Source organism: Odontomachus brunneus, unplaced genomic scaffold (genome assembly GCF_010583005.1).
Source record: "Odontomachus brunneus isolate Ranch 3 - 2012 unplaced genomic scaffold, Obru_v1 Obru_scaffold_025, whole genome shotgun sequence".
NCBI classification, from domain to species: domain Eukaryota; kingdom Metazoa; phylum Arthropoda; class Insecta; order Hymenoptera; family Formicidae; genus Odontomachus; species Odontomachus brunneus.
The window spans coordinates 1820434-1837145 of record NW_022639475.1 but is presented as its reverse complement, the minus strand read 5'-3'; the positions used below and the strand labels follow the sequence as shown (position 1 = coordinate 1837145).

The following is a 16712-nucleotide window of genomic DNA, read 5'->3' as shown; positions in this document are numbered from 1 at the left end:
GAGGGGGGGGGGAGAGGGAAAGGGAGGAGAGAGAGAGAGCGCTTATAAGTTGCGTCCGGCGGAAGGATGCAGCCGGTGGGAATGCTTTCGTGAAATCCGCGACTGATATTTCGCCTTCGATTCGGTCGGGCGCAGCTTCCTCCTCCTCTTCCTCTTCCTCGGCAAATCCGGCACGATTATCATTGTGTGTCGGAATTATCGGCTATCAGACACTTCCCGATGGCGCTCGCGACTGATAATACACACGTTTTCGGCGTAATACCGCCTATAACGTCGGAGCCACTGCGAGTGCTCCACTTTCAGGTAAATCGATATGCATAAGCCGCATCGGTGCATATTGCCCGGCAGTTGAAGTAATACTTGAAATTCTAGGTCGAAAGACGAGCACCTGTTCGACGCCGCAGCCCGGCTTCGACCGTTCGACTGATACCCGCGATAACGAGACAGCGCGCGCAGATGTTAAACTTTCGTCGCGATTTATGTAGAGCGTGAAATCGACGTCACTCATATACCGCGCACCGGTCGCATTGTGCATATTTCGGAGATTCCGCGATGATGTACGAAGTCGCGAACGACTGTTTCTCTGGGAAGTCAGAGCGCCGTGAAATTTCGAGAGATATATTTCGGAGGCACGCGCGGACTAGAATCCCATCCGAGGAGAACCGCGGCAAAAGACTCGATTAGATGATGTGCGAGTGTATGGATGCTCGATTAACGTGGTGCGTGAGTTTGGAATGATTTTAATTATTGGATTAAATATGAGGAGTCAGAAAGGGGAAATTATGTAAGGATAAATGTATATATAGTGTGCAAGTGAAAGCGGAACAAGCGAATTAGGTAGGAAAGCAGGATTCAGGGCGGAAAAAGAGCATAGATAACAGAGGTTATGGCGTTATAAGCAACGGTTACTTAGAATGGTGTAGATAATGCAGGTAAGCTTAAATTAATATGATAATGCAGAGATGTAAAATAGGTGGTAACAAGAGACAGAAATGCGCAAGAAATCGAGGAAGAAAAGGATACAAGAAATGAAGAAGAAAGGCTTGAAATGGAAATCAAATGGGATAAGATAGTAAAATACAGGTATACGGAAGAAAGATAACACAATGACATGTGCTGTGCAAATAAGAAGATTGAAGTGCAAAGTATAAGAGGAAGCTTACAGGATATGGAAAACTTCTTGACGATGTAAACTCAAGTAGATATAGGAAGAGAACAAAAAGATAAAGGAATTACTTGATGGAGTTAAAGGAAGATGGAGTTATGGAAGTATAGAGTGAAGTAATGAAGTCCCAACAAGATATAGAAGAAAATTGAAGGAAAAGGGGATGAAGAGGAAAGCAATGAAGAGATCAAATAGGAGAAATAACGATAAAGCACAATAAGTATTTAACACGAGGAGGATAGAATTTGGAATATTGTGTGAAGATTATATGATACCTGCTGAATAAAATAGGAAAGTATAATTAAACATGTTAGGTAGGGAGAAGAATAATGTAAAGGTTAGGTGAAAATTAAGAAGATTATGAAAGAGGATTAAAAGAGTGTTTAAGTAACGAGAATGATAGTGTAAAGTCAGTTAGTGAGAAGCGATGTAACTATAAGAATATTAGTAACTAGATAAATAGAAATAAGAAATGGATGGGTGTGTGTGTGGTTAAGAAATATAAATTATAAACCAAATCTCTTTCTTATCTATGTAAAATGTAAAGAAAATATACTGATGTTGACAATGCGCGAGACTAATAAATATCGATATCTCTGTCGAACTTTTCTTCTTTATACTTTGCGGCATAATTGTGAAGAATTTTGTAACAGTTCGCAACTCGCGAGGATAAAAACGCGGAGGATAGATGATAGACGACGTACGATCTCTTCTCTCGTCTTTTGTCGAGAGATACAGAGAGGAGAGGAGAGGAGAGGAGAGGGAGAGAGAGAGAAAGAGAGAGAGAGAGAGACGAAAGACACCACGATGAGTCAGACTTCTCCAGCCACACCCACCCCTTTCCTCGTTCCCGTTCTCCCCCACGTCATGTTTCTTCTCCTATTGCAGCCGCAAAAAGGCCACACGAGTTTATACACCCCCGTCTTTCGGCTCATCGGCGATATTTCATCCACGATCGTGCTTGACGCTAATCTCGCGACATTGCCTTCCGCGGAATTGCGGCCACGTAAAACGAGCTGGTATTAGCAGAAAAAGGTGTTTGGTGCTTGTGACTATAAGTGCACGGTCTAGTAAATCATTTTTGCAGTAAGTGCTACACTGTAGTGTCAACGTGTGATAACAACATTAAAATAAAAAAGTCAATGCTTGCGCACGTACCTAATTCTGAACATTCTTATTGTTTTGGACTTAAAAAATACGAATATTTTTACTTTTGCCATAGAGTATATACATATAATCTATGTAAAACATTTAAACATTCGTATTTTTAAAGACCAATATAATAAAAATGTCCAAAGCTATAGATATGTGTCTATTAGTTACTTTTACATATTACTACTATTACAGTGAGAAAGAGAAAAAGAAATAGTTGGTCTAACTAAAATTACAATTATTTTTGGTTCTAACTATATATTTTTTTCTTAGTAGTAGTAGCATGCACATACAGTTATTATTATAAAAAAATATCATAGTAGAATTTAATAAAAAGATAACTTCTTGATCGTAATTTATAGTAATTATTTTTCTATGTGTGATTATAGTTACAAATACCAAACATTTTTTTTAATAAACTTATTCATTAGAGCGACATGAAAATATATCCACTCTGAAAAAGATTGTATTTATAACGAGATAAATCATTTTTTCTCTCAGTATAAGCTGGATTTCAAAACGAATCTGCATTGAAAAATCGCGCGATAATATACTGGAACGATATTTCACGTATTAACAGCCAATAAAATTACATTTATGGAACGCTTCCATTCTGAATGAAAATCATTTGATAAATGTATAATTTCACTTTTCTGGTCTTCCAGTGCGAATTCCCAGCTATATTCGCGCCCTCGATAAAGATAGTTGCGATAGCAATCCGAGACCTTTGGAAAATGAGCGGGCTGTGATCCTTTAATTGAAAATGTTCACGAAATAATTACAGCTCTCGACGAGTTAACGTTAACGTAGGTGGAAAATTGCGTCATCACGAGCTTCAGCGTCCAAACGCAGAGGCGTTCGATATCATCTCCCGCCCGGCAGTTTACGTGCGTGGGTGGTTATTTCGGTTTATTAGAATTAATGCGACCCGGCGGGATTTCACCGCCGAGCGAAGGTTTGCTTCTCGCAGCACGCGATTCTTCTCTTCGATCGGTCACAGGCACACCTGTCGGTTTCACTTTCACCCGCGCCCTCCCGTCGTCGTGATATTCTCACGTGATACTCTTCCGGGACAGCCGGTCGCGCTGCTGTTGCTCTGCTCTTCGAGGTCCTGTGCCCGGCAGCATCACAAAAGTCGTGGACCCGACCTCGTCCCGAGTCTCTTTAATTTCCGATCGTTTCACACGCACACTCACTAATAGCGAATTCAGCCGCTTGCACCGGTGTGCACTGAGTGCGCATTAAAGCTTGTTGATAGTCTCTTCTTATATTTAAGGTGATACATTTTGGAAAACTTCTTAGGCTGGGTCCACGAGCTTGCTTCAATCCGTGAACCATAAGCATATTGAAGCAATCACAGTCAATTGTTGGAAAAATAATCGACTGGTCAATTTGCCTACAGCTTAAAACAAGGTTGTGGACTCAGCCTAAAGGGACATTGGAAGTAAGCAGTAAGAAGTAGGAAGTAAGAATAAGAAATTGACCAATCATAGTTGACCAACCATAATTGATTATTTTTCTCACATTCGACTGTGGTTGGTCAATTTCTTACTCTTACTTCCTACTTCTTCCTACTACTTACTTCCAATGTAGACGCCCCTTAAAGGTTCATCTACAATGGGATTGGCAGTGGGCAGTAAGACGTAAGTAAATTGATCAGCCACAGTTGATTATTGCAAGAATATAATCGACTGTGGTTGGTTAATACTTACGTCTTACTGCCAATCCTATTGTAGATGGATCTTTAGCTAACAAAACCGTACGAATGCTGTACAGATAATTTCACCGGCTAAGAAGTACCTGAAGATGTATTTAAGACGATGTTAAATATAAGAGCGAACAACCTTAGTAAGTATTCAGTATGCACTAGTGCAGGCGGTCGAAATTCGCTATAATGCAATGACGATTAAGATACGCGTAGCGCATAGCCAGCGGGAGCCGCGAAACCTTTGTCCTTTGCCAGGGTGAGTTAAAATAGCTCGGTCGTAGTTCGCTTTGAAGTTCGCGAGGACGAGGGGGTTGAGCGAGGGGGTTGAGCGGGGGGAGAGGGGGAGAAAATTCCGCTACAGCCGCGGGAACGGAAGGCAGTAAAGGAAAACTTCTCGCCGTTTTACTGCCTCCGCCGTTTACGTCCGAGTAGATTTTGTCGGACTGGTCGGGACAATGAGAGCGGTAGATAAGAAGAATGGCTTCGCAACGATCCCGACCGTGATAAAAAAGGAGGAGAGGGAACGAAAGAAAAAGTCGAAACAGAGAAAGAACGAATTTCACTGTCCTGGAACCCGCGGGAATGTCATTCGTGACTCTCTCGCCTTCGTCAAAAAGCTCCACTTGCTCGCCTCGTCTCTTCCGACGAATAATTTTTTTTCTTCCTTAGGCAAAGTGATGTCGCTCGCTCGCGAGTCAGACGTAGATTTTTGCAGAGCGTGACGCTCGCAGAATCGCTCTCGCGGTCTTTCTAGCGACTCTCGAGGAAGTAACGTTCCCTTGTATTTGACTGTACTCGCACACGGGAACGAAATAGTGCAATAAAAATTATACACCAATTTTTTCTCATCCTGGATCACGCAGAATTACGAGTGAAATTGCTACATATTTAGCGAAAAATATTATGCTAAAACCTTTTACTTCAATAAAATTATTGTAATTGCTTGGACGTTTCTTATTCATACATCACGTAGGTTGCCAAATTTATTATTTCTATAGTAACTTACACTAGTATTTCAGTACAGTTCAGTTTTGCAAAAACGATTGTAAACAATTGTAAAAGGAGATACAATTTTAATCTAATTTTTACTGCAATATTTTTTTCGTGTGTATAAAACTAGGACGTTCGCGGTTATTATGTTTTCTGCCTAGATCACCTAGAAAGAACGAGAAAGAAAGAAAGAGAGGGAAAGAGAGAGAGAGAAAAAGAGAGTCTAATCTCACCTCGATAGAATCGAGTGGGCAAAAATACAGTGAAGACGGGCACGAGGGGGCTTTTTGCGAAGACGATAAAGAAAGACCAGGATTCCCTTGTCCGCGCGTAGGAAAGCACATTCTTCTTAAAAGAGCGCTTAATCTACGATGGGAGATCTCCGTCGTTTATCAAAGAGTCGCAGGATATCGACATTCGACTACGATCCAATTGCGGAACTTTTTCGCGGTCCACTCCGACATTTCTCTTTTTCTCTCTCTTTCCCTGTTCTTTCCTTTCTCTCGTCTCTTCCTGTCTTATGCTCGCGAAACACGTCGAGCGATTAAAAAGTCGAGCGTGTGAAACGCTAGTTTCTTAATTTGGCGTCGCTCCACTTCGCCAAAAGGGGGCGCCGCGCGTTTACGTAACGACGAGAGCGCGTCTTTCGCTTCGCATAATTTATTCACTCCGTGTCAACGTACCGAACGGTTGCAATAATTATCAGATGTTTTCGACCATTCGGGAATATACATACACATGTGCACACACATATATTTGGGCATTAGCCAAGAAAACTCGCGGTGCCGTTAGTCTTCATGAATAATTGAAGGCAAATAAATCTTTCGATATTCGCGACGTCGGGCTCGCCGTCTCTTACGCCGCTCTATTGATTATTCGTAGCAAAAGATACGAGTAGGGAGAAAAAAAGTAGAGACACAGAGAGAGAGAGAGAGAGAGAGAGAGAGAGAGAGAGAGAGAGAGAGAGAGAGAGAAACGCGCGTAAGCTCTCGTCAGTTTGAACGTCGGCGCAGTTTCGGTGTTAAACTCCGACGACGGTCGAGAGACCACGATCGCTAATTTTATTATTCGGGAACGAGGGAGCGGCAGCTCACGGCGACGTTATCTCGCTGTGAAAGAAAGCGGCTTATGTTCCGGACAAATTGGACCGCGTGTTACGCAATATGGAACTAGGCTAAAGTCAGTTTGTGATTGTCGACACTATGAGTCGAATGGAGACGAGAGTGGAGTAGTGACAGAGAGAGAGAGAGAGAGAGAGAGAGAGAGAGAGAGAGAGAGAGAGGGGGAGTATTTGTCGTTCTGACTGAAGGTTGGACGACCAGGTGTCGGCCGTCCTCGCGAATATTGCGTAATGTTGCAACGTCCAATTTCAGCTGCATTCCTTTATCAGCGGTAAACACCGAGAGGCACATCCTCCCGCATCGTGATGGGTGCAGGCTGCTGTTGCTTTATCGATCGTCAATTCACTGAACTTCTATTTTTAGAAGGACCTTCCTTCGTCGCCGAGCGACGGCAATGCGAAATCCTGGGATTACCGCGAAGCGGACAATCCGTCGGGAACGCGTCGGAATCTCCCTCTCTCTCTCCTCTCACTCACTCATTCATTCACTCACTCACGCCGTCCTCCCTCCCTGAACTGCATCTCTCGGATTCCCGGATATTTTAATAATTCCTCGAGCGCGAACGCACTCAAACCGCCGGGAGTCGTCCTTGAGTATCCGGATCTCTGAATTTCCGACCCCGTGTGTCGTTTGCGCCGCCCTTTTGTTAACCATTACGGGACCGCGAAACTTTCACGCCATATAACGAACTTTCCCGACGACGATAACAACGCTGAGAGCGGGGAATCGACATATCGCGCGTAATTAAGATGAAACGAACACAACCGAGCGCGACGACGAAGCGTTCGCGCGGATTCGGACTCGCTCTCCCCGTTATACTTAATTCACAGGACAATCAGGCTTAACGAGAACAATTTGAGCTCGTGCGCGCCAAGAGTCATACTCATAGTTCGGTGTGTATGTGCGCGTGTATAGGCTAAATTGTGCTCTCGAGAGCACACACAATCGAGGAGAACGGGAGAGCAGTTGCGCCTGAAGAATCGCGTTTAAATCCATTATCGAGAAAGAGAGAGGGAGGGAGACAGAGGGTGTGAGAGAGGAAGAGCGCCCGTAGAGGGAGAATGGTCGTTTGATAAAAGCCGGAAAAATGGATAGCCCGTATCGTTGTCAGTGTAATATTTTGTCGTTCGGAAATAGGACGCGTTACAAGGCCGGTAACACACACACATTTATACACTGCGCTGTAAACTTACATGAGATCCGGCCGAAAGTGATGAATCATGGCGCAGAAGGCGAGCCCGTCTCTCCAGGAGGTGGTCATGTTTTGCACGTTTACACCCGGGTAACCGTCGGTTATTCGACGGCACCAGAGCTCCAGCGCCTTCGTACCGCGTCTCTCTCCCATCGCGGCTTCCGCTTTTTCCCCTTTCACGCTTCCTCCAGCTTCCAACAGCCGCGAACGCGCGCGTCCTTCTGTCCACCCGGCGAGTACCTCCGCGTGTCGCTAGTGCTCAGTTGGCTTCCTGAAAAAGGAGAAGAAATAAAGTCGTCATGTGAGGTTTCGGCTGATCTGTCACTTGGACAGTTCTTTGACGCGTCAACATCATATTTCCATCGTATTTTATTATACCTAAATACCTTAGAGCAGAGCTTGGAATTAGTTGCCCATTTCGGCCGATTTTCAGGAGCTACGCCTTCTATCTTTCCCTTGCCGCGAGCGGGCCGCAAAAGTGACGGTCGAGCCTCCAAGCTTGAAGCCGCGACTGGCCGCGACAGTCATTTTCATGGCCCGCTCGCGGCAAGGAGAAGATAGAAGGCGTAGCTTCCGAGAATCGGCCGAAATGGGCAACTAATTCCGAGTTCTGCCTTAGAGTATACCTACACGGGAACGATCAGAGAAATTAATTCATTTTGATCCAGCGAGCGTCGAGGCTTCGCGGAAGCTCAGGATGTATTCCAAGATGAATTTTCAACTGCGCTTCAATTATACGTGACAAGCTCGAGGTTGGCAATACATTCCCGGGAATCGCCCGTGAATACAAACGGTGACGTTAGTGTTCGCGGTTGGACGACGTCGGGGAAAGAGGAAGAAAAACGAAAAACACGAGGCGTTACGCGACAGGCGCTACGTACACAAGTCCCCGCGGCCGTAAACGGCGTGTGTTTTGTCGTAACGGCCCGCGTGGCCGGCATTGTCGAAATAGAAGCGAACGGGGGCAAAAAAAGAAGGTAGATGGAAAAAAAAAGAAGGAAACAGAACAACGAGCCGCAAGTCGCGTCGGGCACCGCGAATGATGTTTTGCGCAACGTGAAAGCGGGAGGCTGCGCAGCGCGCAAGCCGGGTCAAGCGTGAAAAGCCACGTGAAGCGGCGTGGCCGACAAACGCACGTGCGCGCCGCGCATTCATTAACCCTTTCCCGGCGTGTGTCGTTAACGACGTTCGACGATGTTCAGCCTCTCCCACGAGGGGGCTCCGCGAGACAATCAGCCGCATGAGAGGTGGGAGGGAGGGAGGAAAGGCGGGGAAGAGGGACAGCGGTTACGATGCTTCGCGGTCGCTAAAAATTCCGAGCGGTGCTTTATGTAATAGGAAAGCCACCGGCGCATGAAATATTTAGCAGTCCGCCGGTGCAACACTTCTCTCGGCCTCGGATCGGTGAATTATCGAGCGTATCGTTTTGCAGAATCGACCAATAAATAGGTAAGAAGCGTGCGCGCTCGTTCACGTGAACCAAGTTACGGAGAAAAGAAGCACCACCACCACTAACGTCATTCTATATTTTCGCAATTCTATTTCCACATCAACGGGGAGAAACTTCCCGGAAACTTTCGGCTGCCGCGAATCGACACGTGCGCGGGTAGAGAACAGCGCCAAGCTGGCCTTCCACGAGAGCAGGTGATTACGCCATGCACGCACAGATAAAGGGGCGTCTACATTAGAAGTAAGAAGTAGGAAGTAAGAGTAAGAAATTGACCAACCACAGTCGAATGTGAGAAGAATAATCAACTGTGATTGGTCAATTTCTTATTCTTACTTCCTACTGCTTACTTCCAATGTAGACGCCCCTTAAGTGTCATTCTACTATGGCGGCAAAAAATGCGATTGCTCAGTTTACTTTTCTTCTCTTAAGTAACGGTTATCTTCAACAGGGAATATTCTCTTGATAAGTTTCAGAATTGAAACAGGTCTTAAAGTTTGGTTTAATTAAAACAAGTCCTCGAGCTTGACGATCTTAAAATATACTCATCATAAGTTGAAGAAAAGCTCATTATAATGTACTTGAGGAAGAGGAGAGGGATTTTTATTCTCTCTACGAGAACATTATGAAACTCTGTACACGAGACATGGCATGCTTAGAGTGCCGGAGACCCCGTGCATATGCTTATGAAATATTTGAAACAACCAACATCTACTTGTAGATGCGGCATGCACTTTTCTGTGTGCAACGACCAAAATTCATGAAGAAACTCAGAAAACGCTCGCGGCGACTTCGTGTTGTAAATCTGATTCTAGACTAGCTACCGTTACTTTGAAAACTGGTTTAAGACCCAAAAGGCGAGGCCGCGAGGTTTTACGGTTCTACAAGAAACTTCACTGACCCTCCCGCCGAGGAGTTAATTAACGTTGGGATTTTAGCTTTCTTTCTTTTCGGCTTACGGTGTAAATCCTAAAGTGGACCAGCGGCAACGACGCACGTTCGAGCTCGTGATTAACGCGAGCGCTTTGAAACGTGATAAAGCTCGCGGTTCGCGACGCGGCGTTACGCGTGAAAAAACTGGATCGGATAAGTGGTTGATAACGGGAAAGTGCCTCGTCGCAGGTGGACTTTTGAAGTCTAGTTCGACTGGTTTCCGGCTTAAATAGCCGTGTAGAAATATAGATACGGATCTAGTCGGTTTTGCTCATTTATCAATAGGATCTGACCAGAAAACTTCATCTAGAGATCAATTGTGTGCTAACACAACTTTTCTGATAAATAGTCAACGAATTTACTACAAAATTTACAATTTCATTGATCAATATCTGGTGAATTTACTCCTTTTTACTATTTTCACCACGTTGTGTTAACGCTACATATACACACTGGGGTCCCTGGGACCCCAGCGCAACTTTGCTAAACGTGCTAAATCGAGATTTTGTTGCGTTTCTTTTCTCTTTTGACCCGTATATCTCGGAACTCCTTAATTCTATTGACTTTTATTCATTATAGGCTCGTTCCTTAATCAATTCTCTATAGAGTAAAAAAAAAGTGAATTAAATTATATCAATTTTTGATAGGGTTACGATAACAAATATAGATGGGGTCCCCCAGTATAGCATGTAGGCAAAATATAAACGGAGGGTTAATATACAATCGACTCCCTGAATCCGACTGGGAGAAATCTTCTTTTCTTTTACAAGTAACTCGCTACTTTTAATAGGGACGCCAGTTAGAAAAATATACAGAGCTTTAGTCGGGTTTATTGGCTGGAATTAGGAGACACGTATAGGAATCCTAAGGCCTGGTTGCACCAACATTATTTTGGCTTTAAGCGAAACTTAAACATATATCTATCTTTATCTTTCTTTCTAAATAAATAAAGACAGACGTGTATACTTAAGTCTCGCTTAAAACCAAAATAACGTTGGTGCAACCGGGTCTAAGTGCAATATCTCGTTTTTTGCATTTATGAAGAGAGAACTTGCTTGAAAGAGTTGAACGAGTTAATCGCCCTTCTCGGGAGAAAGCTTTACCGATCGTAATGAAACTTTTGTTTTCTACTGATGGTTGAATAAAATAAGATATTATACTTCCAATACGTGTTGGATTCTTATGCGTACTGTCTAGTCTTTTTCCCTTTCTTCTTAGGCGACACTAGTACCACCACGGACCTAGGAGTTACCAACTAGAATCCGAGTTGAATGATCAGACATTTACCATCGTGCGTAAGTACACGAGTTCTTGATCGAAGACTGCTTAGAAAGATCAGGAATATACCAAAAACAGGTTTTACGTTAGCGAAGCAGATCGGAATCCTTTTAGTTTTCCTTTCCTTGAGGAAACATCATCGGAATCTAATCATAAATGGGGTAAAAATGGGGAGATTTCTACACGGCTACGAGCTCACGCTACAAGCTGAACAACGACGCAACATTTGTCAGACTATCCCACGGTCCTTCTTTCCTCTCTCTCTATTTTCGCGCACAAGGATACTGAGAGTTCTCTCAGTCGAAACTTACGACGTGCCGCTTGCTCGAATTATCGCGAGTCGTACACTGAGAAAAATTTCAATCGGATAAATCAATTAAGTAATGTATCCGATTGTTAATTTTGCTATCCGATCAAGCGATAAATGCTTTTATCCGATACAATGCGGTTATCGATGGAAAATTAGCCGCCTTTTGTATATCCGTTGTAAATTTTTATCGGATGTGGAACACGATTTCATCGGATGAAATAACGGTAAGATCGGGTGTTGCATGTAATTGGATAAAAAGAAAACAGTCGCGCAATATCCGATTGTATATTATCCGATGGTAAACAATAACCGATAAGATCCATTGGCATAACACGTTCATTGGTCAAAACGGTCTTTGATAGCTCGAAGACGTCTCTTTGTCTCTCTACATTATCGATCTTCATTGAAATTTATGTCATTTGTGCAACATATCGGCTTACTATGAATGATGAAATACATAATGAACAAGAACTGAGTATTACAAGAAATGAATATTGAAGAGGAGGTTATTAAACTATTAATAAGTAAGAGTACTTAATTTTTAAAGCTGAATTTAATATTATAAAGCTCGTCTACGTTAAAAATCGTAAAATCGTGAAAAGTACAGAGTCATATTCGTGATAAGATTATGTTCACTCGATAAGGTTATATTCTGGTCAGTCAAGACAGTTGTAGTTACACGGATATTTATGGGTCGGTATATCCGTTTGGATATGTCCGATTATTTTTCGTATCGGGTATATCCGTTTGTTACTTTTGCATTGGATACTCCGATTAGATATAATTGGATATTTTTCTCAGTGTATAGAAAGCTTATAAAAGAGTCCGTTCTATGGTGCCGCTTGTTAACGCACTTTTTTCCCTCGCACACTCCTCGGGACCAGGCGTCGACTTTCCAGACGACGCTTTGTCCGCCTTTTCTTTTTCCCCGGACAAGTCGCGCAACACACTTGTCTCATTGGCTTTCACCGCCGGACAAAAATCATCGCGTTTTACGCTCGTTTGTCGTCCGCGCGAGTCTCCTCGTCCTTTTTCCGAGCCAATCCGAGGAAGAAGGGAATTCACCGCGCTTCGACGAATGCTCGCGCGAATTACGATACGATTGACTTCGGAGGAAGCTCGGGATTCTTCACGGTTGCGTTTACATCAACCCTTCTCTTTCCCCTCCTGCTCCTCCCGCTCCTTCTCCCTTCATTCCCGCGGAATAGATCGTCGTGTCCTGCCGGTTCTTAAGCTCTCGCCGTCGCAACGGTATATCCCCGACGTGATTAATGGTCCTGGCGAGAGCGCACGGTGAGTGAAACGTAGGTGCGCAGAAATAAGTAAAAGTTACACGCGGCAAAGTAGTCGGCCTTGTTCACCGTTTGCCAACAGCCGCGAGGCTGTAAAGGCCGTTTTACAGGTGAGACGCGACGGAGGGGGCGGATGTCCCGGTGCGAGAGTACGGTGACGAGCGCATAAACGAACAGCATTGTCTCGGAACCGGTTCCCCAAGATAAGGCTCGTTTTTCAGAATCGGTAAAAACGACGATGTGCCGACTCGGTACGGCGCGGCGCGGCAGAAACGGCAGAGATCGAACGGGCGCAGAAGTCGATTAAGGGGGCACTCCGGCTTGAAAGGTCGCAAAGAAAAGTACTTCGCCGGAATTTCTTATGGGGGAACAAAAAATCGAATAGTGTCGAACTTTGCATATCCTTTTAACCTTGTTTTAAAAATACATCTTTATCGTTCAAGTGAAGAATAGAACGCTCTTCTTTTGAAGTATCTTCATCATTAGCAAGGGAAAACACACACGGACGGTATAAGTGATCGTGCTCTCTTAGAGTGAATCAATGAATAGTCACTGATATCAGTTATAAGTATAGCACTGAGCAGTTTCAGTGCTGTATTTATAGCTGTAAATCAGTGTATATTTAGTGCTTTCAATAACGTTTCACTGCTTCAGTTTAAGAGAGTGGTTCTCCTACAGATCTGAAACGTAAAAACAATTCCCTTATTCAGGAGTATGGCTATTGTCTGAAGCAGAGCAAATATTATAAATTTATTATTATTTTTTTTTAATAAAACACCGACAACACTTTGCGAAAAAATTAAATTTTGCTTATTAAAGGCCGCCATTTTTTGTCCAGAATAATGATATTAATTTAGTTTTAGTTCAGACGATGATCGTCCTGAATAAAAAATTTCTTGGTCTTTGCGTTTCAGATATATTTTGCAAGCACCGACTAACCAGAATATAACACAAAAAAAAGCTTTGCGCTTTTGCCACTTGGATAAAAATATATGTTTAAAATAAGCTTTAAAGAATATGCAAAATTTGATGTTATTTTTTCGTTTCCTTAGAAAAAATTCTGCAAAAGTAACCTGTTTTGCGATCATTCAAACTAGAACACTCTCTTGACGAACGAACGAACGTGCAAGCCAACAACAGCCAACTCTTCGCGTGCCCCCGCCAGCGCACGGAAAATTATTACACAAATTATTAAATAATACGGCGCGCTTTCGTATAGCGGGGGTTGTTTTCTTTTTCTTCCCAACTTATCCTTTCGATCGGCGGATTCACGCGAGGCGAACGATAAGATCGTTCAGGTGAAAACCGGCTGGGCCGCGCGTTATTTATAAGTCGCTCTAGGAAGAATGAGGTGAGAGAATCGGCGGAAGCAATTGGGGTGAAAGTAAAAAGTGGCAAAAAAAGAAGCAAAGAACGCGGCGTTATTAGGCGCGCGCGGAATATATCGCGAGATCGCGGACCCAAAGAACGGATATTACTTTCCGCGATACGATTGTGTCGACTGCTGTTTCCGCGATTCGCGAAGAACTCTGACCAAACTCCGACTGACTCCACTTGACTTCCCAATGTGTTCTGGTTCGAAAGATCGTAGAAATTGTTCCGCGCGATAGAATCTTTTTCGCGACTTACACGCGACGGCAGCGCCAAGAGAAAAGAACCTCGCTACAAATTACAGCGATTTTCGACGCCAAACCCCGAGTCGAAATTTTGATTCTACTTTCAGTCTTACTATGGAAAATGTTCAATTATTAGAGAACATTAATATATTATCGCGAACGACCATCCGTCAATCTTCAATTAATAATTAAAAATCTACAAAGTTATTAGAAAAATAATAGAATACTTTTTTGTTCAGTTTAACTTAAGAAGATGCTGGAGTCGATAACAAATTCGAACAGTGTCGATAATGTAGAGACGATCGTCACTAACATAATCACGCTATCCTTTTTGTATTTCTTGTATATACAGAACTTACATGAATGTATGTTGCTTTGTTTTACCATATTCAATGGAAAACCTAACATACCATACATGTGTGGGAATCTTTCTGCATACTTTTTCGATATTTTTAAGCTTCCAAGTGCATATGCGAAGGTACAGTAATGTTTTTCAAAATTTTTCTGTTTGGAGTATCCACACTTTCAATATATACAAGCTGCGGAACTTTTGGATCAGGCAAATATTACGCTAACTGATAGCTTGAGATTTTACATTAAAAATGTTTTGTTCGTTTTCGTCACATATCGAGCAATGCTCCTATTTATTTTTGCACGTACTTTCATTGCGTAAAAGCATTTTGTAATTCTGTGTAACCAATACGACGTAAACTTTGCAGAAAAATGTCGGTAAAGTTTTCAGCTTCAGCATCCCGTTAATGCACAAGCACACGATGGCAGACGTCGCCACTACAGCTTATCTACCATATCCCGCGTGATTATTCATAAATCTCCTTTAATTAATATTTCAATAACTATTGGGAACATCACAAAATTTATAGGACATTTATGTTCACCTGCCTCCACGAGAACTTCGCAGATTGTTCCGGGACACCCTGTATACCTGTTTCTTTTCAAGTTCTAAAAGTGCGCGCTACTTCAGCTACAAAGAGCAGACCTAATAGCATGGTGGCGTGCACTGCGAGAATAGGCTTCCCGACTATAATTTTTCCGACTGTTACGTTTCGCCATGCAATTGTAGTCGCAAATACCACATTTTCCTTCCACAGCGCGGGGAGGACTGATGCAACCGGCGACATTTTTCTTTTATCTCGCGCGCACAATCAAGCCATTGTTGCCATTATTATCGTTATTAATATCAAACGTGTCCTGGCGGGCCGGGCTCTGACAGAGATGCGTCCGCCGATCGAAGAAGCCGGCTCGTCGCCGAGTCTTTCGCAAGACGGCCTCTCTCGGCTCGCCCCGGCAAAAGTGAAGGTGCATCTATGCTACGCGGCCGGCTGTCCGCGAGAGCGCGGCCACGGCGGTTGCTCATGAAAGATTCATGCCGGCGTGGAAGACGGCCCGCGGCGCTGCGGGACACCTGCGGTAACCTCTCCGACGGAGAGGTTTCACGGGAGATTAGGACGTCCCCGATATTTTTACAGTTAGCCGCGCGGCGGCCTGGAATTGAGCGGCGAGCCGCCGCGAATCGCCGGCGACGTCACTTCCGACCGATATAAGCCGGATAACGCGCGGGCCGCTCCCCGGCGACGCGATTGCACAGCCTCGATCGGTCGAGGATAGGCAGAAAAGGCCAGGTTTGACGATCGCGTCAGGAACGCGAGGAGGTCTCGAGGCGCGGTCCCGCGGTTCCTCCGTTCGCTCCGCTTCTCGGAATTCCGTCCGTCTCTATGGATGACCTCCTGGAGCGACGGATCGGCGTGCCTCGAGCGCTTAACATCGCCGAGCATTGTCCGCGGTTTAGAAACGGGTAGGAAGAGGCAGGGGGAGAGAGAGAGAGAGCTTCAGGAAGCTTTCGTTTCAACAGTCATTCACCTCGGTCGGTGTTGTGTCTCGAGTGACACTTCTCGCTGTTCACGCGACTTGGCGAAAACACACGGAAAGCACTCGAAACGCGCCGCGGGACGTCTGGAGGTCCGCGTCAAATGATGTCCACGCGACCAGCGTCGTCCGACCACCGAGTAGCACGCGATTACTTTTTTTTCTCCGCTTCCCCGCTCGAAGGGAATTCTTTTTCCTGGAGGGCGCGCGGAATAAACGAATCCCTACCTGGGTCTTTATATTTATCCATTTATGTATCTACACTGAGGGAAATATGTAGAAAATGAAAAATATTCATTCAACGAGTAAGGTAAACGTACCAATGCCACGTGTCTGATTCTGGACATTCTTATCGATTTGATCTTTAAATACGAATATTTAAATTTTTAACATGAAACATGTATGTACGTGTATCGAATATACAAATATATTCTACGTTGAAGATTTAACAGTATTAGATACATGTCCGGGAGAATTGTTATATATACTTTCATTATATAATAATATACTAAATCATAATTGTTTTATTTAAATAAGATAAACAATTGACCTGCATGAAGACCGCAGTTTTAAGAAAATCTATATTTCCTCATTTGAAAACAAATTTGTTCTCAGTGTAAAAAC

At 43.9% G+C, this 16712-nt stretch overlaps 1 protein-coding gene across 4 annotated transcripts in view; it reads right to left on the bottom strand.

The window, feature by feature from the left end:
• The window catches only part of LOC116842503 (MICAL-like protein 1), a 129499-nt gene that overhangs the window by 36143 nt on the left and 76644 nt on the right, over window positions 1–16712 (bottom strand). For all 4 annotated transcript variants that reach the window (XM_032811810.1, XM_032811809.1, XM_032811811.1 and 1 more), the window contains one exon: window positions 7330–7599. In XM_032811810.1, the coding sequence (XP_032667701.1) occupies window positions 7330–7481 (152 nt within the window). In that variant the 5' untranslated portion in view covers window positions 7482–7599. The remainder of the gene's footprint in view (window positions 1–7329; window positions 7600–16712) is intronic.